This window comes from Scardinius erythrophthalmus (assembly GCF_964197995.2).
Source record: "Scardinius erythrophthalmus genome assembly, chromosome: 10".
In the NCBI taxonomy this organism is placed as follows: Eukaryota; Metazoa; Chordata; class Actinopteri; order Cypriniformes; family Leuciscidae; genus Scardinius; species Scardinius erythrophthalmus.
The window spans coordinates 5,746,911-5,769,712 of record NC_138230.1 but is presented as its reverse complement, the minus strand read 5'-3'; the positions used below and the strand labels follow the sequence as shown (position 1 = coordinate 5,769,712).

General features: G+C 37.7%; 3 protein-coding genes across 4 annotated transcripts in view; all 3 read right to left on the bottom strand.

Annotated features, from left to right (window-relative positions):
- LOC308697125 (uncharacterized protein) overlaps positions 1-22,802 on the bottom strand; it is a 450,215-nt gene that overhangs the window by 92,990 nt on the left and 334,423 nt on the right. The window lies entirely within an intron of this gene.
- The window catches only part of LOC308697154 (uncharacterized protein), a 190,591-nt gene that overhangs the window by 144,590 nt on the left and 23,199 nt on the right, over positions 1-22,802 (bottom strand). The gene's annotated exons all lie outside the window — the stretch shown is intronic.
- Positions 2,290-10,333, bottom strand: LOC308697171 (uncharacterized protein). Of its 2 annotated transcripts, XR_014030895.1 has the most exons (8): positions 10,028-10,327; positions 5,942-6,096; positions 5,615-5,646; positions 5,230-5,505; positions 4,877-5,122; positions 2,835-2,926; positions 2,667-2,738; positions 2,290-2,591 (listed from the first exon to the last, which is right to left on the bottom strand). XR_014030895.1 is itself a non-coding variant. In XM_081376312.1 (7 exons), exons 2-7 carry the CDS (start codon positions 5,950-5,952, stop codon positions 2,470-2,472), a joined length of 759 nt encoding a protein of 252 aa, XP_081232438.1. In that variant the 5' UTR covers positions 5,953-6,096; positions 10,028-10,333; the 3' UTR covers positions 2,299-2,469. The 2 variants fall into 2 exon arrangements, 1 of the variants encoding a protein (XP_081232438.1); XM_081376312.1 differs by lacking the exon at positions 2,835-2,926 and having other exon boundaries at positions 2,299-2,591; positions 10,028-10,333.

The following is a 22,802-nucleotide window of genomic DNA, read 5'->3' as shown; positions in this document are numbered from 1 at the left end:
ACTTCAAAATTCACATGAGTATCTGTACATGAACATGGTAAAGTGAAAATCAAACACCTTGGAAATGAAAGGTTTGTACAATGTTTATAGGAATGGCACATAGGTCTCTGTCTTTGGATCATTGTTTTCAATAGTGTGCTTTTTTGTCATTTGTTGTGTATATTTGGATTATGTTGTGTTGTAAATAAAGCCAAACAATCCAAAAGCCATTCCTTTTTAAATCTCCTCATTCTTTGTGCAAGGGTGCTCAGAATGATAGGGCCTGATAGCTCCTAATAGGGCCGTTAGGGGAGGGTCTTTGTCTTTCTCAGGTGAGAAAAGCTTACATATTAATGACCTCCTCATAAAGCTTTCTCACACAAAACACGTCGTAAAAATTTTAAATCAATATATGTGACCCGATCTGGCGAAATGAGTCGGAAGTCGCAACGTTCCATTTTAAGATATGGGCCGATTATGTGGAAAAACAATGAAATAATAGATGTAAAAAAAAAAAAATGTTTTTGCTAAAATCCAAAGAACAGACATTCAAAAATAATCTCCTAAAGTTTCGTAGTCCAGATAACTGAGTAAAGGTATTTAAATGACTATTAAAGTTTACAAAGTTTTACTAAATTCGCTGAAAATGAATATTGCTTTTCTCAACTCCTCTCATCACCTCTGAGCATTTCCCGGGAATCCCCTCAAACGTCTCTGCTCTCCAAATATGGTGTTTCACGTTGTATAGAACCAATCAAAGAGCTTAGAAATGTACACAAACGCTGATCATTTGTCAATGGGAAGCCCCGTTTCGACTGACCGGCACGCGATTGGTCCAGCCATCCTCCTGTCAGACTCGTAGCGCTATGTGTAAACAAGCTAGCAGATCTCCTCAGAAAGATTAAATATTATTAATTTGAGAAATGTCACTGTCAAAAGAGAGCAAAGTCGCCAAAAAGTCGCCAAAAGCGTTGAAATCACTAGAGGCTTCTAACCTAAGCTCTGCTGCTGGTCATCAAGAGTGGCTAAGGCTAGTCAGTGATTTTTTTGGATCTGGAGACGTGTCATCCTCTGATGACAGCGACAGGAGTGACAGCCCTGTGGTATTTATTGTATATGGATGTGAGTGAGTGCAATTATTCTGTGAGTGTATTTATCTGCAAGGAGAATCCATTACAATGTGTTTGATTTATTTTAACCCAATATTTAACTGTTGGTATCTCTGTTATGAATGTGTTAAACTATTATTGTCAACTAGCCTACACAAAGATATGATTGCATAGGCTAACATTATTTGTTCTCTGTTTCCTTGTCTCTCTGCCTCTCTCAATTTCTCTCTCTCTCTCTCTCTCTCTCTCTCTGCCTCTCTCTCTCTCTCTCTCTCTCTCTCTCACACACACACACACAGACACACACACACACACACACACACACACACCCTCTCTAAAGGAAAACTGTAGCACCTCTGTTCAATCTTTCTGATTTTAGTAAATGTTTGTAAAAGTGCCTTTTAAATTATTTATTAAAATAAAAACTTTAAAATAATTTGAGCTTCAGCCTGGTTTAATAGCATATATTAATGTCTTTGGTCAAATTAAGCTGTAAAATAAATAGTTTACCCGTTTAAATGCAATGGATTTTGAAAGATATCAACAAAAAACGGGCAAAAAACTTTAAAAGCGATTTTCTCAGGTTTTCAATTGTAAAAAGAGGACAGACGACCATAATTCAAATTTGTATATCTTTACAAACATTCAAGGTATGACTTTGACTTGGATATCATTTGAAAGCTTATGGTCTCCTCTTTCCATTAATACCAAAATCTCAATTTTGAAATTTGTGTCACTGTGACTCATTTTGCTGGATCAGGTCACATATTGTCTTATCTGAATGAGCAGTCAGGGTGATTTTCACATAGTTTTGGAGCAAATATTCTAGGCTACGTCTTACAATTTTCAAAAGTCTTGTGAAGAAATAATCAGTATGGGTTTCATGGCCTTATTTCAGTGAGAATTTTTTTTGTGTGTATTTTCACAAATCACGCATAAATGTCATTATCTCAAAACTACAAACTTTTACACACATGCTGCTGATATATTATTGTAGCAGAGTTTGTGCTGAATACAGTGTAATTAGACTTTAGCCATGAAAATGTCAAGTAACAGAAATAAGCACAAATGTCAGAGCATGTCAGAACACCTCCAGGCCCAGAAAACACCTAAGACCCCAGAGGGTTAACTTGTACAAAAATGGCATTATATGACCCCTTAAGGCCCTGGAAAGTTTTTGAAAAAAAAAAATGCATAGATACAGGTTCTTGAAAGAGCTTGAATTTATTTTGTGCAATAACTTTTCTGAAAAAAATTCCATATTCCCTCCGGTCCGCTAATGTGTCCGACCTCAGGAACCACCCCAAATGCAGCAATAACCATTGCTGTGATCATTGTTTTCATGATTGATGGTCGCTGTTACGAATGAGTAATCGAATACTCAATCGTTCTTGCCCATCGCTACTTTGTAGGAATCTAGTTGCTTGTTCCTGTTCAGATGTTGACGAGTTATCTTGATTAATATAATCAGAGCCAACGAAGCCACAATCCAAACCCAAGCAGCTGAAGGGGAAAGAAAATATTATTAAACGCTTTTAAAAATGTTGTAACGGTCTCAGTGTCTCTGGTTTTACTTACAGTGTTGTTCGGTGTCGTCAGTTCTGTGATCATCTGTGCTGTTCAGATTTATCACTGATTCTATGCCAGATTCTGAAGAGGATATTGAAAGCTTAGTCACAGTTTAGTCAAGTCACCTTTATTTATATAGCGCTTTTTACAATACAGAATGTTTCAAAGCAGGTTTACCGGGAAAATAATGCAACAAAGTTTATATACAGCGTCACTATAAGGAGGATGTAGGCTGAGTAGAATCCATAAGCGGGTCTTTATTAAAGGATCTGAGCATAAAATCCAAACAGTAGTCACAACTCGTAGTCAGGTCACAGGCCTTGGTCGAAGCACAGGTAAAACAATCCAATAGCAGACAAATCCAAAAAACAGCAATCCAAAAGCATGAGTCAAAAGGCAAAACAATGGTCATAACTGTAGTCAACAAAAAGAGAATGGTAGAACGCTTAGTAAGGCAGAGAACTGGCAATACTTCGCAATAAGGCAGTGATAGCACATGGCTTAAATACAGGGTGACAGGAAATGACAAGACAGGAAATGATGTGGCAGGAACAGGAAGTAACAGAGTTCAATATTCAGGTGATGGCTCCCTCTGATGGACTGGTGCCTGATCAAACGTTACAGTCACAGTTCAGCTTAAGTAAGTTCAGTGTTGATTCATTTCTGTTGTAAAAAAGTTATTACTTTAGTTCATTTATCTATACAGCCGCTCTGGAGAAAAGCGTGATGTCATCGTCCAGCTCAGTTCAGTTCTCATATAATGGAGTCAATGCAGCAGATCAATAATATTGATGAATATTAAATTAAATGTCCCTAACTAAGAAATACATTCACTTTGTAGGAGTAGGACCAGTGTGTGTGTGTGTGTTTAAGTCTTGTTTTATTGTATTTTATGTTTGTATGTTGATTTATCGGTGCACATCACATAGTTTTAATAATATTGCAGCCTCTCTGTCCGCTTTATACTGTGTCATGAGGATGCGGAGATAAACCCAAGCGCAGACAGAATGCACTACTCACAAGGTTTACAACCCATTTTCAAGATTTGATCCAATCCGATAACCAAAATCTGATCAGCTTACCTTAGCAGATCAGATTTTGGTTATCAGATTGGATCAAATCTTGAAAATGGGTTGTTCAAAAGGGAAAGAAGGAATCTGAAATCAGATTAGATCACAGAATCCAATCCTAGTTTTAATCTGGATCAAACCTTCAGTTTGTGTTGTTCAAAACTTGCCAGTAGGATTTGGATAACTTTGATCCAAAAAAACAGGATTATCCTGATCCCAACAGGGGGTAGGATTTCAAGGTGGATTCCATGAAGAAAATGTAGTACAACTTCAAATTTATCAAATGATACAACATTTGTATCATGTGATATACACACACACACTCATATTTTTATTTTGCTTTTGATTAGCTTAACTGTTAAAGTAATGCATTAGAAGTAGACCTTAGGCTACACACTGTATTAAGCCTTTCGGTAGCCTACTGTGAAGTAAAAAAAAAGTGATTTTGGCCCCATTAAATAATCCCCAAACAGCTGTAAAAATCAAACAAAAATATTATATTTAATTCAAAGTGTTTTGTCACTGTTTCTAAACTACACTGGCACAATCATAAGAGATGAACCAGTCAAAAGATCTTTGCAAGCAAACACAAATTTTTTTTTTGGTGAACGCTATACTTAACATTTCTGAGAGAACGCAAATTATTGAAATATTTTTTTCCCTAACTAATATTTTTTACATGACCATGTCCCTTTGGGGCTTCCATAGATCACCAGTAATCCAGATTTGGTTATCGGAAAAGGTTTACATCCAGATCAGGGTGATCCAATCCAATTTTGCTTTGAAAAACCAGCACAAAAGTAAGATGGATTACCTGATCCTGGATAGCAAAACATGGGATTTCCAATTCCAGATCATTCTGATCCAAATTAAACTTTTTGAACAACTGGCCCAAGGGGATTAAATAGGGAGACTAATGATAACATAACAGGCGGCACAGGTAAAGCAATAATGACAAAACGAGGATAACAGGGGGCGGGGCAAGAGAACGAGACAACACAAGCACATGGCCCAAACACAAGGCCATGTGCTTGCACACAAAACATGGGTCTGTCATGATCCTGCCTCAAGACTAGAGAAAATCAAGGACACGAGGGCAGAATCATGACAGTATGTACTATTTCAAAACATCCATTGAATTTCTCTAACCTGTGACATTTGTAGTGACTAGTTCTCCTCCTTTTGAGTTCAGGACTCTGTAAATCCCAGCATCACTTGATCTGAACTCTCTGATGACCAGACGACCATTGCTGTCGTTCAGTCGATCATTTAGGACACCTCGTCCTCTCCTCCATATCTCTGTGCAAACTGTGCCTTTACAATGCTCAACTGCATCAGCTTTACGTGGAAGATCATCAAACACCAGCTCTTCACCTTTCTGTCCTGTTAAGTTAACTGAAGAGAAATGAAAGGAGTGAATAATTGTGGCATGTTGATGGGTGGGTACTAAATGAAAGCAACAAAAAGCCCAAATCAATATTTAAAATCAGTTCTGATCTCACCAAGGACATGGATTTCATAATGGTAGGAAATTGGATCTCCGGTGCCATAAGTAATTAAAGTGTATTTGCCAGCATCAGTGGTCTCCAAGTCTTTAATAACGAGGTCTCCATGATCACTCTCAAACACCCGGCCCTTGAATTGTTCATTCGGTCGAATACCATAAGCGACTTTGGGTCCAAATATTAGGCGAACGGATAAGTTCTCTCCGATGATAAAATTAAAAGGCAGGGAAACACAGCCATCTTTTTGTCCGTGGACAGTTAGAGAAGCAGCACCTAAATATAAAAACACTGTTGAATTACTATACAATATTCATACTGATGTGTTTTTTAATGTCACTGATCCAATTTACAAATAATTTCTCTTTACATTACACACACTCACCTGACAAAAAGGCCAGAAAACTGAAGAGGCACCTGATAAAAAAATTAAAAACAGGGTGGTTATATATGTGTGTGTGTGTGGGGGGGGGGGGGGGGTGTCATTGTATATCGTCGCTGTCGAGCAGAAACCTTGCATCTCCATGTTTCGTAATTTTTGTGGTCAGTGTGATCAGTTTGGATTTTGGCACTAAGGGTTTTGAAATGATACACCTTACTTGTGAAAATAGTACCAAAGCGAACAAAAAAACTATAACAACTCAAGCCTTCACTACACCAGTGTGCTCATCATTTACACACAGTATATGATCACAGAGAGAAAGGGACCCACCAGTGGACCATCTTCCCTCTCTCCCTCTCTCCGTGGATTTGTCCTGGAGGAATGTTTTCTCTTTTTGTCCTTTCTTCTACCCTGACTGACTCGATAGCGTCGCCCTATGATAGACCCCACTTCTGTTCTTCTGTTCCAAATTCAAAGACTTATTTCTGTGAATACAAATAAAAAATATACAATAACATGGAGTAGTAAAAAAAACAACATGATCATATAAGCATTACATTTTCAAATTTTAGAAGCATTACACTCTGATGTCTAGTGGACTTACCAAAGGGTTTACGGACAAGAGCTTTGCTGTGAAAAAATTCACAAATCAAGCAGGTCAAGATGAAACTGGGTTCAGTCTTCTGAGTTGACGACTTTTGAACTACACGCATTATAAAATAAAAAATTGAGTGTAAAAAAAACCCCCACAGATTTCGGACCAGAGGACCGACCTGAATTCACAAATCTTGAAAAACAACATGAGATATTATTTGCATGTCTATGACAGCGCACTATAGAGCCAAACGAAATCTGAATATCAAACCGTGTCCCACCGGACCTTATGTCCCAATCACCCTTAATTCACCCTACCATTGGGCCTATTGAAGAATTTTTATTACCTTAAATTTAAGAAAACTGATCTTCTGATTTTTTTTTTATTTGCACACGTGCTACTACATAGCTACATTTGACAGTTCACACACATCTGAAAAAAAAAAAATATAGGCTATATATAAGCATCAGTAGCCTATAGTCACAGGCCAGAGGCTCAGCACGCTCAGCACACGTGTTTTTCAGACGCGTTTATGTAATTTACGGGATCATTTCATCCATTAGATCGAAAAAACCCATATATTCACTCACCCAAAGACTCTCCTCTTGAAGAAATCAAGACAGTGGTTGAACGTGGATAAAAGAGGCGGATAAAAACACCAGGTGTAAACGGGAATGTGAACCTTGTTTACTCGTGATCCGATCGACCATAACGCATCTGAAGAGACTGAATCAGAACAGACTATTTTTGTGAAGAGTAAACTGTGATGCTCCTCCTCAGGGGCGTAGCGCCAAATGTTGGGCCCCTGTCCCAGAACCAAGGGGTAGGGGACTTTTCTTCTTAATCATTTGCTGTGTAGTGACCTTTAATTTGAAGTAGAAGGAGGTGGAGGGACGCATCATCAGACATGTGACACTTTGCTCACAGCTGATTGGTCCAAGTTCAGTTTGTAACCTCTTACCTGAAACATCACTGTCCCGGACCAGGTTAGCCGTGGAGCGTAAGGCGATGAACACTGCTAAAAGCCAAACCACTTTCATGATGCTTAAAACCCAGAGTTAGCGCAATCTAAACTGAAACATTCCTAACCCGGCTTCATGGTATAAGCCTCTGATCGGAGACATGCGTAAATATTTAGTTTATACATAGATTTACGCTTCAACTAAGTTTAATTCTGCAACGCAAAATTATTTAGTAGTGCCTAAGTTGTATCTTAGAGCTCATTTACGTCAAAACTAGGCTAAGTTGTAACTTACAAATTGTAACTGTGTAACCGACCCCAGATCACTGGAGCTGTGCGAAGTTTGACCCATCAAACGCTCCATCATCCCCATCCTTAAAAAAAATCCAAAAAATCCCAGGACTGAATGACCACATACCTGTTGGTTTAACATCTGTGGTCCTGCACTGTTAGCCTGGATTTTATATCTTATAAATATTTTAATTACAATATAATTCAAATATTTAAATTTGATTGCATTACTTATAAATATTCGTAGATTCTACTAACTGGTGCTGGCCTTCCTGAAGAACATCACTGGACCCCGTGCAGTTTGCATTCAGAGCACACAGGTCTGTGATGTGGTCAACATGAGACTGCATTATATCCTTCAACATCTGGACAAACCAGGGGCTTATGATGATCCTGATGTGGACCTCAGTTCAGCTTTCAACACCATCATCCCAACACTCCTCCAGACTATCCTTACGAAAAAGAAGTTAATTCAAGTGCACTTAGGGATGGGACGGTATGAAAATTTCATATCACGATAATAGTGACCAAAATTATCGTGATTATCAATATTATCACGGATTTGTTAAAACAAGATTAAAGTGTACAAAAATAACTGATGCTCACACTAAAAAACATTTAAACAAGTTTTATATTTGAAAATCAACAAACAACAAATAAAACAAGCAGCTCTGTGCACTTTTTTAAGCAAGATTAAATTCTGTGGCATTTCCTTCCTTAAAATGACCGTCGTCAATAACAATGTATCACAACGGACGCGCTCTCTCGTTTCATTCAAATACAACTTGCCATCTTGCGTCTCCTTTTTCGATTGTACTGAAAATTAAATCAGACTTGAATTATTGTTTACTGAGTTTGATTATATTTTTGTGATCATGTAAGATTTAAAACATTAATCTGCCTTCCGCCATCCCTTCTCGAATAAAAACAACAACATTGTGCGCTGCGCCTGCGTCAGCCTGTTGCTGGCTGGACAGGATTTACAGTGAGTTATTAAAACCGCGATAATCAAACACGGTTTTAATAATGATTCAATTTTAAACGATAATATTAACCGTATTCATTTTATTGTGGTTTAGTGAAACCGGTAATCATCCCATCTCTACTAATAAAAAAGAAGCTTCTTCTGTCACCCAAACAAAGTCCTTGTGTGTGTGTAAAGATACTTGGCTATGAAGCTCATTCTGATTCTGGTTATATAGTGCTTTACTATGTAATAATACCATACACCCACAAAGCACTGAATGATGCGATGGCTGGCACAAAACAAGTGGAAGTGACGTGTAGTCAGTATGGCGTCCCATTCTCGGAAATTGTGCTCTTGATTTCACCCACTTCAAGAGGAGCTATTTTTGATGCGGCGTCCCAGAAGCGACACAGGTTTTTGTCTTGCTTAATGACACCTCAGTTGGGGATTTACAGTGGAAAATTATTTAATTTACATGATCATTCATTCACTCCCCCCCCCACCCACAGTTCCCGAGTCTCCCAATACTGAGATTCAAACCCTTGACCTTTGTGTTACAGAGAAGAGAGAGATTTATTCAGTTCATTGAACAGGGATTATTAAGAGGCAACGTTATGGCAAGTACACCCCTACTCTTTACGAGAAGTGCAATGTTTTTTTTTTTTGTAACTGCAGAAAGTCATCTCATCTTAAAATATATCATTCAAAGAACGGATGAGTTTTGAATATACAAAAGTCCAAATTACTCACTTTCTACTTTTTGTAATTTCTTTACCATTGGTGTTAAACCTCATTATACCAATGCATACAAGACAATACTAATGACATTCAAGTATACAGCAAAGGTAAAATGTACAGGCTAAGTAAATGTTGTCATATATGTGTCATATATGACTATATTGACCTTTAGATGAATTGACACAGTCTCAGTGAGTGGGATAGTTCTACAGCTAATAGTTGTGGACAATCAATGAACATGGCATGTGAGCTGTGTGATTTTGAAGCCTGAACATATGACTGCAAGCAGAACTATTACCATGTAAGTTTTCATAATTTTTAACACCAGCTTGATTTTTGTGTTCTTATAGGTCTGCCCCAATAGTTTTGTCTTGTTTTTGGGAAACTCAGTAGATACGATTATGACATGATGTTTTTTTTATTTATTTTTTTTATAGTGGGGTTATTAATATAATTCTTACAATGTTTTAGCATGATTACTCTGATTGGTTGTTAGTAGGACAAACAGGCTAACTTCTAAAACTTGTTGCTTATAGCCTATTTATAAAATATAAATTTATAATGACCTGTCAATCATCTTGTCAAAGATAAAATCGTCCACATTTTATTTCCTACCGTATATCGGAGAGAAATGCAGAATCTTGTTGATCTGCAGTCGCGTGTCTTTCAGACACACGTGGAGACTCACTCCTCATATTAATGCATAGGCTAATGATGCATTTAAAAGTTAATGGCCAAACAGGTCTTTATAAAAGTCCAAATTGTTATTGCAGATGAAATACAACACGGAATAAAATTACATCAATATTTTTCTATCAGGTTAAACTTTGATTATTCACTCAAACCTTTATCTAAACTGCTCACCGTCGGCGTTCGCTTCGTTTGTGTCCATCCCGGTGTGGTGGTGGTGGTGCTGGACGTCATTTGGTTTTTCAGACATGCACGACTGCGCGTGCAACTGAGAAATGGTTTGTTCACGTCAACAGCACGTTTGATGGATTATTTCATAAAGATAGCTATAGTTTCAGCGACGCGCTTATTTCTAAACTAATTGTTTACCTTGTAACTTTTTTTAATTATTATGCACGTTTTGTGCAGTTGTAAGAAAATGCATGTTAGTTTTATTTAGTAGTGTCCTGTAGTGATGGGAGAAAATCATAGACTGTAAAAAAATAGAGCTTTTTAAAGTTTTGAATCAATTGAATCAAGTGGCTCGCAAAATGATTCACTGTTTCGAATCCCCACACGCTGGTGACTCCTGCTGGTCAAACAGTGTAACTGCAACAAACTCAGACACATAGTACTGAGTTCTCAGGCACCTTCAGGACATGGTGTCGATGATCCCTACCAATTTTTGTGATGATATGTCAGTATGTGTCTCAGACACATACTGAGACAAATATTTATTTTCCTGTTGGTTCTTTGCAATGTTGGGACATATGCTGGCAAAATGTAACCTTACAGTTGACTTGCCAAATCACTTTCATTTGTTTTATTAATAAAATGAATATAGGAAGTATTGGAAGTACTGGAAGAAGGGGTAGATTTCTACCCCTATCACACACACACACACACACACACACACACACACACACACACACACACACACACACACACACACACACACACACACACACACACACACACACACACTCTCACACACTCACTCACTCACTCACTCACTCACTCACTCACACACACACTCACTCACTCACTCACTCACTCACTCACTCACACACACACACACACACACACACACACACACACACACACACACACACACACACACACACACACACAGACACAGACACACAGACAGACAGACAGACACAGACAGCCAGCCACAGCATGGCCTGGCACCACAGTTTTTAACAGAACTGTTACATCTTTATATCGCAGATTCAAATCGCAGATTATGCTCCTCACAATCACAAGATCTGGGCCGACACTATGTTGCTGTCTGGGTCACAGTACAACTTGCTGGTTGTTCCCCAAATATGCTTAAGATCTATGGGTGATAATGCTTTCTCTTTCTGTAGAGAAAGAGTAACTTCTCTGTGGTATGTTCTTATTAAAGGTCTTACAGCACCAATTATATTCAAAACATTGGCTAAATATGTGTAACAAAAAGGCATCTACAATAAACAAGGAGGCAACTTAAGACAAATTTTTAAAACTTGCATTTGTTTGTTGATTTGTTGTATTTTTTGCTCTTTTTCTTTTTCATTTGTACTTTTATTAACTGTATTTTTATATTGTGCACTGCGCTTTGAGAAGCTTCTTTTTAGGCGCTTTATAAAATAAAGTTTATTAGGGGGGCCAAGCACTGAAATGGCTTTAGCCCTTTTGTATCCGTTAGTTTTCTTATTATTATTCCTCCCGAATGGGAGTCAATGACAGCCATATTAACCGTAAATAGGGAAATAATTTGGCACACTTGTAGTGATGGTAAAAAAAAATAGTTTGACCAACTTTGGGGTCTCTAAGACATTTAAATGATTATAACTTTTGAACTCTTTGATCTAGAAAAACTTATTACACCTGATTTCTCTCATCATGGTGATCAAAATCAATATCTTTCATTAAGACTCCACCCATTGCAGAAGCGGCCATTTTGAAAAGTACAGTATTCTGCTTATTTACTACACAGTCTGATCAGATAATCTTTAGACTGAGCCGCATATAAATTACTAAACTGTTTTTTTTTTTTTATTATTCTTCTCTGTTTGAAACTTATGATGTTGCAAACTGAACGAGGTCGACCCAAAATTGGTTCAGAGGCTGTATCTCGGCCAAACTTTGATCAGTCGAAACGAAAATTGGTACGACAACCCATCGGGTTGCCATTTTGAATTTTGTCATTAATTGCAATATCTTTTAAACTATTTGACATATCTTCACAAAAATTGGTAGGGATCATCGACACCATAGATATCATATAAAGGCTAGATGTCTTAAGGCGGAGTCACTTCCGGCATCACCGGCGGCCATCTTACGACAGGGCTCTGTGAATTAAGGTGAGTGAGCAGCACGCACACAAATCCTCTTATCTCGCTGAAATCTTGACGGATTTACAAACGGTTTGGTTTCTTACAAACGTCATTACCGTGGCTATAATTCTTTCATATGGAAGTCCATTTGTATAATTATTCATATGTATGCAGTTTCATAGCTACATCTCTGACGTTTATAACAAACCAAACCGTTTGAAAATCGGTAGAAAATTGAGCAAGTTATGGTTATTTTAAAGTACATGCACCATGATACGAGTGAGCGAGCTCCCTGTGGTAAGATGGCCGCCGTGTGCGGACGTCGACCTCCATTGGCCAGCAGCGCGGACGAGACATCTAGCCTTTATTATATGATATCTATGATCGACACCATGTCCTGAAGGTGCCTGAGAAATGTAAACACAGTGCCACCTAGTGCTCCAGAGATATGTTTTTTTTTTTTTTGCAAAAATGTTGTTCAAAATGTAATTTCTTCATATCCTTGGTTTATGCTGTTTATATCCTAATGATCCTTGGTTTATGCCGATTCTGCCGAATTTGTCATTTTTCAACAATGTGACTCTCCGCCATATTGAAGCAAATGAATAACACCTTTTCTGCTAACTCCTACTACAAATGTTGCCCAATTTTGTCCAAAATCTGCTCAAATTATCTTTGGACCGAGCCGCACAGAAATGACTAAACAGATTTTTGATATTCGCTACCATTCCCGGGATATTCATCTCCGAATGTGACCTTGCCTGTATTTGTTGCCATATGCTAGTTAGCTTAGCATGCCAATCAAATAGCATGCTAATCAGAAGCTATTCTTTCTAATGTGGCTTAAACATAATTGTGACCTAGTTACCAAGTTATTTTAAATGGCTAATTCGTTAAGATGCTAACTGATGGTTTGGTGTGCTCAGTCTCACAATGAAGGCTCTCCTTGGCAGCTTCGTGAATTAGTGTCAGTGGTGCACCTTGATAAGCCACAAGCCTTAACCTTCCAGGTCGTGGATTCGAGTCCCGTGTAGGGAAACTTTATAAAATGTTATTTAGAGCCAATAGTTGTGGTTCTGCCTTCAAAAGCTCAAGTTTCTGTCAAATTAAACCAACTGTTGAATGAGTGGTATGCTGTTTAAAGCAACAGGCTATAGATTTGAAGATTCATTTATCAAACCCAGTATGTTGCAAACATTAAACCATGTGAATTGTTCAATGTTCAAAAGATTCCTATTTACAAAAACTCCAAACAAGCCCAAAAAATAAAATAGCCATAAGGGCTGTTATATATATTTATTATTATTATTATTACACACACACACACACACACACACGCCCATTGTTATTTCTATGAGGGGAGAAATGGAGATAAAAAGACTATAGTTTGATGTTTATTACGTACTGTATTTTTTTTTTTTAAACGTGTGGATCAAAATTTTTTAATAAAATGAAAGTGAGTGTATAATGTGTGTATCTGTCACATAACAAACCTTCTGTTTTCTCCTCAGGAATAATCTTCTTCTTCTTCTTCTTCTTCTGTGCTTTATCAGTTATAGCGGTCAGTATCATTTAAGTTTATATGTGTTATTAAGTGTAATATTTTTTTATTCTTTTTTTTTTAATATATATATATTTTTTCTGTTGTGTCACTCAGTGATTTGGTGGGTATTTGTGGATTGATGGTGTAAATTTCCCATCATATTACATCAATAACACACTGACATCACTGGTTTATCTATGCAGTTTCTTCTGGTTCAATGATTAATAAAGGAGTTCAGGAGTTCACTAAAACTGCACAACACATCTCTAGGTTTATACTGTCATCAACATTTGAAATGTGTAATGTGCCACTTATAATATTTCTGGCTACTTGTTGCCTTTATTTATTTATTTATTTGAATCCAGTTTACTAAAATAACTGAAGAATATTTAAATAAAGAATATTTAGGATCATATTGATTTAGGAAAATAGACAGAAATGCCACATTTATTTCCCAGTATTGATATATTATATTGAGTGAATATTGCTGTGTATTTGCAGGATCCTCCACTAAAGCTGTGTCAGGAATAAAGGGAGGAAACGTCACCCTGCGATGTGAACTTAAGGCCAGAGAGATTGTGGATATCAGTTTAATCAGTCGGTCAAAAATCATCCATGTGTGTGTGAAGAAAAACTGCAGTGGTCGAGTGTTTAAAGAAGGATCATGTGACGTCGTCATCAAAAATCTGAGACTGAGTGACGCTGAGAAATACTTTCTGAGAGTCCATTACACTAATAATCTGACAGAAGTGGAGCAACTAATGAAGGAGTATCAACTTCATATTTATGGTAAAGTCAAAACTGATCAAACCATCATCATATGCTTTCATGATTTTCTTTAATTGTGTTGGTATTGTTGTGAATTAATTAGAATAGAAATGTTTAATTAATTATCTTTAATAATAACAGAAACAGTTATATTGTCATTTATAAGGTTGTTCAGCTTTAAGAAAAGTCTAGAAGAGAAGAGAAATGAGATTTGATTCCATGTGTGTGCGCTGTATCCATGTGTAATCCTGTTCACAAACTTCAGGAAACAGTTCGTTTTATTTTAATTCAAGTCGTCAGTGGTCATTACTGCTCGCTGAGAAGAAAACACATGGCGGAAATTTCATGCAGGACTAGAAACAGCACAAACACTGAGTGGGACAAGTTTAATATTCAGATTGGATTGGGATTTTCCAATGGCTGATTTTATCTAAATAATAAATGTTTACGTCTGTTCCCTCAATCCTATATGTGATTATGGCCTTGATTAAATGACACTCATAATAATGATTGAGGATGAATGTCTGTGTTTCTCCTCAGATGAGATTTCTGTGCAGAAAGGAGAGGATCTGAAGTTGGATGTTCTGTTGACCAATGCCTATAAAGTGGAGAGAAACTCTAGTGAAGGCTGGACAGAGGTGTGGACGAGAGGTCACGGGGTCAACAGTGATCGACTGACTGATGATCATGATGGAAATCTGACTATTAGTAATTTTACAGTCACTGACACTGGAACATACAGAGTTCTGGACTCTTATAATAAAACCTTGATCACAGTCTCAGTCACAGGTGAGAGAAGATCAGTGGATGAGCAGAAATATTATGTTTAATCAGTAAATTAATCTGTGACGCAAAACGGCATGACTAACCTTTCAATATTTACAGAATCTATAGACTCAAAGGAAAGTCTGAAAGACACAGATAAAGACAAAACTGATGACACTAAACATCAAAGTAAGTAAAACATGAGGCATGAGAGCTTTACAGAAATTCTTAAAGGGGTCATATAATGCTATTTTTGTACAAGCTAATATGATTATTTAGGGTCTAAATTAAAAGTTTGTAATATACTTTAATTCAAAATTCTCATTAGTATTGTAAGAAAACACTCATTTTACCTGGTCAAAAACAGCTCTGTTTTCAGCACGCCGTTTAAGTGCATGTGTCTTTAAATGATAATGAGCTTTGCTCACCCCGCCCCTCTGTTCTGTGCGCACACCTTTATAACACAATAACACGATAACCATAACGCGGTGTTCATTATAAACGTGGGATTATGAATTATATTGAGAACGTCGTACATAGAAAACGTGCCTAATGTACCTGAGTGTAAACAGCCGCATTCATCGTGAAGAGTGCAGCAGGCGATTTGCAAAGATTAATATAAAGATTAATGTAAAGGTCAATAAAACGTTACACTCACTCACTTGTTCTTCTGGAGGTTCAGCAGGAACACAAATAGTTGGTACCAATCCTTTTTTCAGGAGCAGCTTCTTAGCAAATCCAGCTTTATACTGATCCTCGTTTATAAAGCAGTCTGGTGAAATGATTCGCGCAAACATGAAAGCATTGACGTTGATCGTGGGGAATATTCCCTTCAAAAACAAACTCAGCCACTGCGTCTTCAGCTGTACGGATTTAGGAACATCAGTATGACTGCTGTGTTCGTTATTACACCCAAGAACAGAACACCACAATCGCTTAGACGCCATTCTGCTCATAGACAGTGCTCCAGTATCAACAATGACACACGGACTATGACTGACAGCTCGCTCACGAGCGAAGGCGGGTCTGTGTTGAAACGCTGCTGTCAATCAACAATCGTTTGTGACGTCACAAAATCGAACAGCTTGATTTGAGACGGGAAAACATATAAGAAGATTAAAAAAAAAACACTGGATGGATTTTTATCATTTTATGATGGTTGTGTACAGGCACTGCCAACACACATTTCAGTACAATCAACTTGTAAAAGTGCATGTACCATTATATGACCCCTTTAAACAGTGAATTCCCTCTCTTCCCACTTTCTCTCTCCCTTCACCTGTAGATTATTGGAAGTTGCCGGTTGGACTGACTGTGGTTCTGCTGGTTCTGGTGGTTCTGATTGCTGTCGTGACACACAGACGTCGCCACAGAGATTACTTGTAGTGTGTCTCTTGAAGGATGAAAGGTCTGAGTTCAGGGATCAGAAGTATCGAGGATCTGTCGGCACGTGGCAGAGCCAGTCCAGGCCAGTCGCTCCTAGAACAAGTGTCCACAAACACCGGGTGAGGGGCCACATACAACGGGAATGCAGTAATGGGGGTCTGGGCGGGTCCGACTGCATTGGCATCAACTGCCTTGAGTTGCTAGCAGTACACCTTGCTTTGAGACGAGGCAAATGAGGCCTCCTCAAATGAGACTCCATCCCCAGGCGGTCCAGCTGTTCTGGGACCACTTCGGGGCCGCACAGTTACATCTGTTTGCCTCTCCGGACTCGTCCCATTGCCAGTTTTTACTCCCTGACCCAGCGGAGTACCCTCGGCACGGAGACACAGGCACACAGCTGGCCACGAGGCCGTCACAGAAATGCTTTTAAAACCCCAGTGAGCCTTCTTGCACAGCACTGTGCTAAGTCAGGGAAGATAAGGAGCTGGTCTTGCTAGTTGCCCCTTAATGGCCCAACCAGACCTAGTTCTCTCGAATTTATGCTCCTTCGATAGCCACCTTCCTGACCATTCCTCTGAGAAATCCTCAGGGACAGGGCACCGTTGACCCTGAAGTGGAACCTGTTCTTCTCACTGAGAAGACCCCCGAAAGTTTTTGATCACTTCCGTGCTTTCTTTTCTGCAAGATGGGTCGAAGCGAGGGCTGTATTCAAAACATTTTCGCAAATTCCGTCGGCGGAGATTATTAAAATGAGGAACATTATGACTTCATAAGATCCGAAAAAATTGCGTTGTAATCCAAACGATCTGTTCGTTGTAGTTCTTGGAAAGGGGATTCTGTTAGATAAAATATTTAACATTGTTAACTTTATTTGTATGATCAAACAGCAACGCGAGCGTTTATTGTTGCAGTATAAAATATTCCCATTCCACTGTGTCTGGATTTCTTAAAGCAGGGTCACTGTCATTTACATAGCCTACATACTCCCACTGTTTCAAAGCACTGCACTGCATTCTCAAAATTTCTTATTTCTCAATGAATCCAAAACCGAGGTTATAGTCTTTAGCCCCCATGACAACTTTTCATCTTGCATTAAAAACGTAGGTGTTTTCTGGGATCAGAACCTCAAATTTGAAAAACAAATAAATGCGGTGATTAGTTCTTGTTTTTTCCAGCTACGTCTTCTCACTAAAATCAGATCCTCTCTTTCTGAGAAAGCCTTAGAGATTGCTGTCCATGCGCTCATTACATCGAGGTTGAATATTATTACAACTCCCTCTACTATGGCATACCCAAACACTCTATTGCTCGTCTTCAATTAGTACAGAATGCTGCTGCAAAGTTCCTCAAAAGAAAACGTAAATTTGATCATGTTATACCTATCTTAAAATCACAACACTGGTTACCTGTGCATTTTAGAATTGAGTTTAAAATTATTCTCTTTGTTTTTAAATCGTAAATAATCTGGCACCGAGCTATTTGTCCGAGCTTCTCTGTCCACACAATCCCACACGAAACCTGAGGTCTGGTGATCAGAGACTTTTGTCTGTTCCCAGATCACGGTTGAAGAATAGAGGAGACAGAGCCTTTGCGATTGCTGGCCCTAAGCTGTGGAACAGCCTTCCGGTTTACATCAGAGCGGCTCAATCTCTAACTGTTTTTAAATCCTCTCTTAAAACCTACTTTTTTCTTTTTATTTAGCTTTTAATTAATTGTGAGCCTTTGTCATGAATGTGTGGTTATGTGCTTGTTCTGTATCCTGTGTATTGTTCAGCACTTTGATCAGCCCTGTTTGCTGTTTTTAAATGTGCTATATACATAAATACAAACTTGAAACTTCAAAGCACTGCACTGGTCCAAAACACTTTAAGCACTACCCTCTCCCCAAGCACCAGTCATTCTAAAGAACACTTTCTTACAATGTTCATTAAGCACATTAATTAAACCTGCATAAGCCTTGCCCATCTGGGCTACAATACATTTGTATGATTTACGATAATCGTGTGTGTGTGTGTGTGTGTGTTTGTGTATGCACCTGCATTTATTTACTTCCTCTATTCCTGAGGAATACAAATTTTTTTACAAACAGGAAAAATGTCCACATCCACAATACCAAATGGTATATGCAATGGAACAGATTGTTGTCATGTATTTAATATATTGATTCATTCATTTATTCATCTATCCATTCATTCATTTTTGCTTCTAAGATTAGGGGAGTGCGGGGCACAACGTAACGCGGGGTTAGTTGTAACACGCTTGTTTTAAATACTTCCGCACATGCTTGGATGACGAAACTTTGTGTATTTTCTAGTTGCCATATCAACACTATATAGAAAAAAAGGACATTGGAAGATTTTTGGAAGATATCCAGACATTTATTAAACCATAGCAAAAGTAAATGTCTTAAGTTAATTTTTCATCTCTAATATCCAAGATGTTATTTAACAGTTGAGATAGTTATTTAATGCTTCGCTAACTAGCAGAAGACACTAGCAGGGTTTAAATCCCAGTTGCGCAGACGGGGGCATGTTGTCACACTGCGTTACAATGTGCCCCAGTAGTGAATACCATGGACCACCTGTCAAAAAATGATTGATTGACAGGTGCCCCGCCCCTTCCGGTGACAGATGTCCCGCCCCTTCCGGTGACAGATGTCCCGCCCTTCCGGTGACAGGTGCCCCGCCCCTTTTGGCATAGGATCAAAAGGATCAAAGAAGATGAGATGAGATCAAAGGAGATCAAAGGGCTTTTGAAGTCTTTTAGACAACTAGTTTTGATTTTTGATTGACAGGTGGACAGTTAGTATGATTTTGATTGACAGGTTGACAGTTAGTATGATTTTGATTGACAGAAAGTGTTTTAATAATAATTACATCATGGCAATGACAGCTAGTTTGATGCCTTTTGATATGGACATAAGGTTTTGAAGACGCTGTGTGATTAAACAATATGTTATGGTATCTGACAGAAAGTCTGATTGTTTGAAGCCTATGGATGCCTTTTGAACATGACAGTTAGTGTGTGTTTGGAAGTTGGTATCACAGGATTCTCCTCCCTACATATCCCTTAGCTTATCCGGGCTGTAATGTGAAACTGATAAGGATAAACTGTGGAAGTTTATCTCACTCACAAATGTTGAAAAGCCATTCAGTTCTTTTAAAACAATATAAATTATTATACAATAAATAAAGATCTTACTAAAACCTCACTCAAAAAGTTTAAATAAAATGGAGTCACAAAAGATCACAGAGTGTTTACTGAAGCGCCTCTCCAGCACAGCCCCGGCCTGAGTGGTGCGCGCGCCCTCCACATTCTGACATCCCCCTCCTTCTGCTCCTCCACATTCCAGAGCATATTTTTGTATATTTCATGTATATTTCACACAAATAATATAATATACAATAACATCTTACTGAAACCAATTCATTCAGTTTTAGATAAACAAAAGAATAAAAAATAATCTTACATAAAACATTCTGTTCTTTAAAAGAATATAAATAATATAAAATAAATAATATAAAATAACATCTTACTGAAACCTCAAACAAAAAGTTTAAATAAATGTAGAACTATCCACTGAGCCAACCATCTCAGTTTAAATAAAATGGATTCACAAAAAAAGAAGAAAAGTTAAAGAAAAAACATAGGCCTACATGTTATGAAACAATCAGTTAAATGTTTAGAGAGTTGAAGAAAAAACATACAGCTCATGAAACAACACAATGTATAAAACGGGTTCACGAAAATAAAAAATCATCTTACATGTTTAGAAATCAGGGCCCTCTGGCCTCTCTTTACACCACCTGTTTGACCTGCGAAGCTTTCAAAAAGCACCAGCCAAAGGGTGTGTGTGTGTCAGAGAGTCACACAAATTCAGCGATCAGGATATCAGGTGCTGAGTTTATTTATAAGAAATATAATCTTAAAAGTTTAAATGAAATCTTTTAAAAATAAAAGATTGTTTAAATAAAATCTTTAAAGTTTGAATACATTCATATCTTCTATTTATCTTTTAGAAGATTACTGTAATGATTTTCTTTAAATTGAACCTAAGGTATAATTGTTATTAAACAATGTCTGTTCAAAAACTTTAGATGGTTGAAAAACTGTACTTGGTCGTCTTAAATCTCATTTATGTGAAAAGATTCAATCAGCATTTTTTATTTTATTTTATTTTTGTCCATGCGGGGGTTTCAATTTTTATGGTTTGGGGCTTTTATGGTTTGGGGCCATAATGATTTTTGTACCGTAACTGCATATTCTATCCCTTACACCTAAACACGACCATCACAGAAAACTACATTTGTACATTTTTCAAAAATGAAATAAATAAATAAATAAAGCAAAAAAAGTATGCTTAGGCGTCTTAGATCTTATTTATACAAAAATATTTCAAACAGTATTTTTGGCCATACAACATGTTGTCAAAGTTTGTCACAATGTTTTGATGTTGTGTTGTTTTTAAGAAATCCGAGGACTCTACATTGCTCTTATTTACACTAAGTTTGTATCATTTGGATCACCACACAATTTCAGACGCGATGTGCCTCTGTGGTCCATGACGTGGCATAAGTCAAGTTGGCGAATATTTAATTTTACTCGTCTTGATTCAAAGCATGATATTACTGGTAGCTATGATCTATTATACTTATAAGATCATTTTAACTTGTATCTCCCAAACTATCCTTAATCAGTGTGGAAACACACGGGGTGAAACCCTTTTCTAAGAATATACTATGGGTTATCTACTCAAAATATATGTAGAAGTTTAAATCCGGTGTTTAAAATCTGTCTGGTGGCCGCATGAATAGACTTTGGGGAGAGCTGATGATACTATAGCAGGAAGCATGCCCTTTGATTTTGGAGACTTTTTTGTTAAAGAACCTACAAGTTAGTTCTCCCAAAAGAATTTCTCCCATCTAGCGGTGAAATTGTATTTTGCATTTTAACGAATAGTGCTCTCTAGCGCTTTGCTTTTCAAATGCGTGTTGCAATTGCGGTAGCCGTTATGTGCCAAGAAGCTATGACAACATGTCTTCCAATAGCACATCATCGAGTTGAACTATACATGTTCTACTGTTATGCTGCCTATATAATGATTTACACAACCAAGCAATGAAAAAAGCTTGTCATTTAGACCGTCATTTTGACTTACCTGTCGAGAAGAAAGCAGGCAACTTCCCTTTCAAAGTCTTTCTCCTTCATTAGCTCTTTCCACCTGGGGAAAAGCTATCCCGATATTTATTTACATCCCGATAAATAAAATGTTTGCTTTTTGGCCACAAGGATTCCTTCTCCTGTGGCTCTGCACAAGTATGATCCTGCATTATATTGTCCCGTGCACTGCAGCCTTTCAAATTTTCCGGGGTAGTGACAAGCGCCTCTCACTGATCTCCTTGTCCACTTTAGCCGGTCTCAGGCAGCCGGCTCTGAACGAACACGCGTTGATGAAACGTGTTGAGGTAGGCTAGTGCTTTTTGTCCCTCTCTGCCATTACAGTTTTTCAAGATGGCGGAACGACATGGAAGCTTCCATGGACTTACCCGTCCCATGTAAATAAAGATAAGAAATGTTTAGCTTAGTCAGATCATTGGCAGAGGTCATTTTACACCAATGAGGACATATTTATGAATAAAGACAATGATTTTAGCTAACAAAATACCATTTTTTCAACCGAGCGAATCTGCACATGAGAGGCCTTCAGAAGTAATAACTTCAGGGCTAGGTCAGTTGGCGAAAACACTGCATGTGTAAAAATCAAATACTGTATTACACTTTTCAAAGGATAATCTAGCTTTAAAGTTAGAATTAAAAGTAACCAAACATATCTTCATACTTGTTGTGTTCTTTTTGCTTTATAAATGTATTTTGCTTATTTCTACAAATATGGACTGAATACACGATTAAACAAGATAATCATGCTACCCAATACGTCTGACACAACAGTGTTTTAAAATTCAACTAAACCATGATACCAGATGATTTTTTGACAGTTTTCGGCATAGTTTCAGGCGTAGTGCAACCATGCAATGTTCGAGAAATCTAATATCGGTGTAATCTTTGCGAGGTCTCACTCACAACGCACAACTTTTGTGTTGGCTGATCCAGACATAGCTTTACTAAAATAAAATATTATGGAAGTCATTGCACTGTAATTGTAAACCATATTTTATTTATTAATATT

What these genes read in the sequence shown, in the direction of transcription:
- LOC308697171 (XM_081376312.1), bottom strand. An exon ending in TTATGAAATCCATGTCCTTG is followed by an intron (nt 5,123 to 5,229) that starts GTGAGATCAGAA and finishes ATTTCTCTTCAG; the next exon opens with TTAACTTAACAGGACAGAAA. An exon ending in AGTCACTACAAATGTCACAG is followed by an intron (nt 2,739 to 4,876) that starts GTTAGAGAAATT and finishes TATCCTCTTCAG; the next exon opens with AATCTGGCATAGAATCAGTG.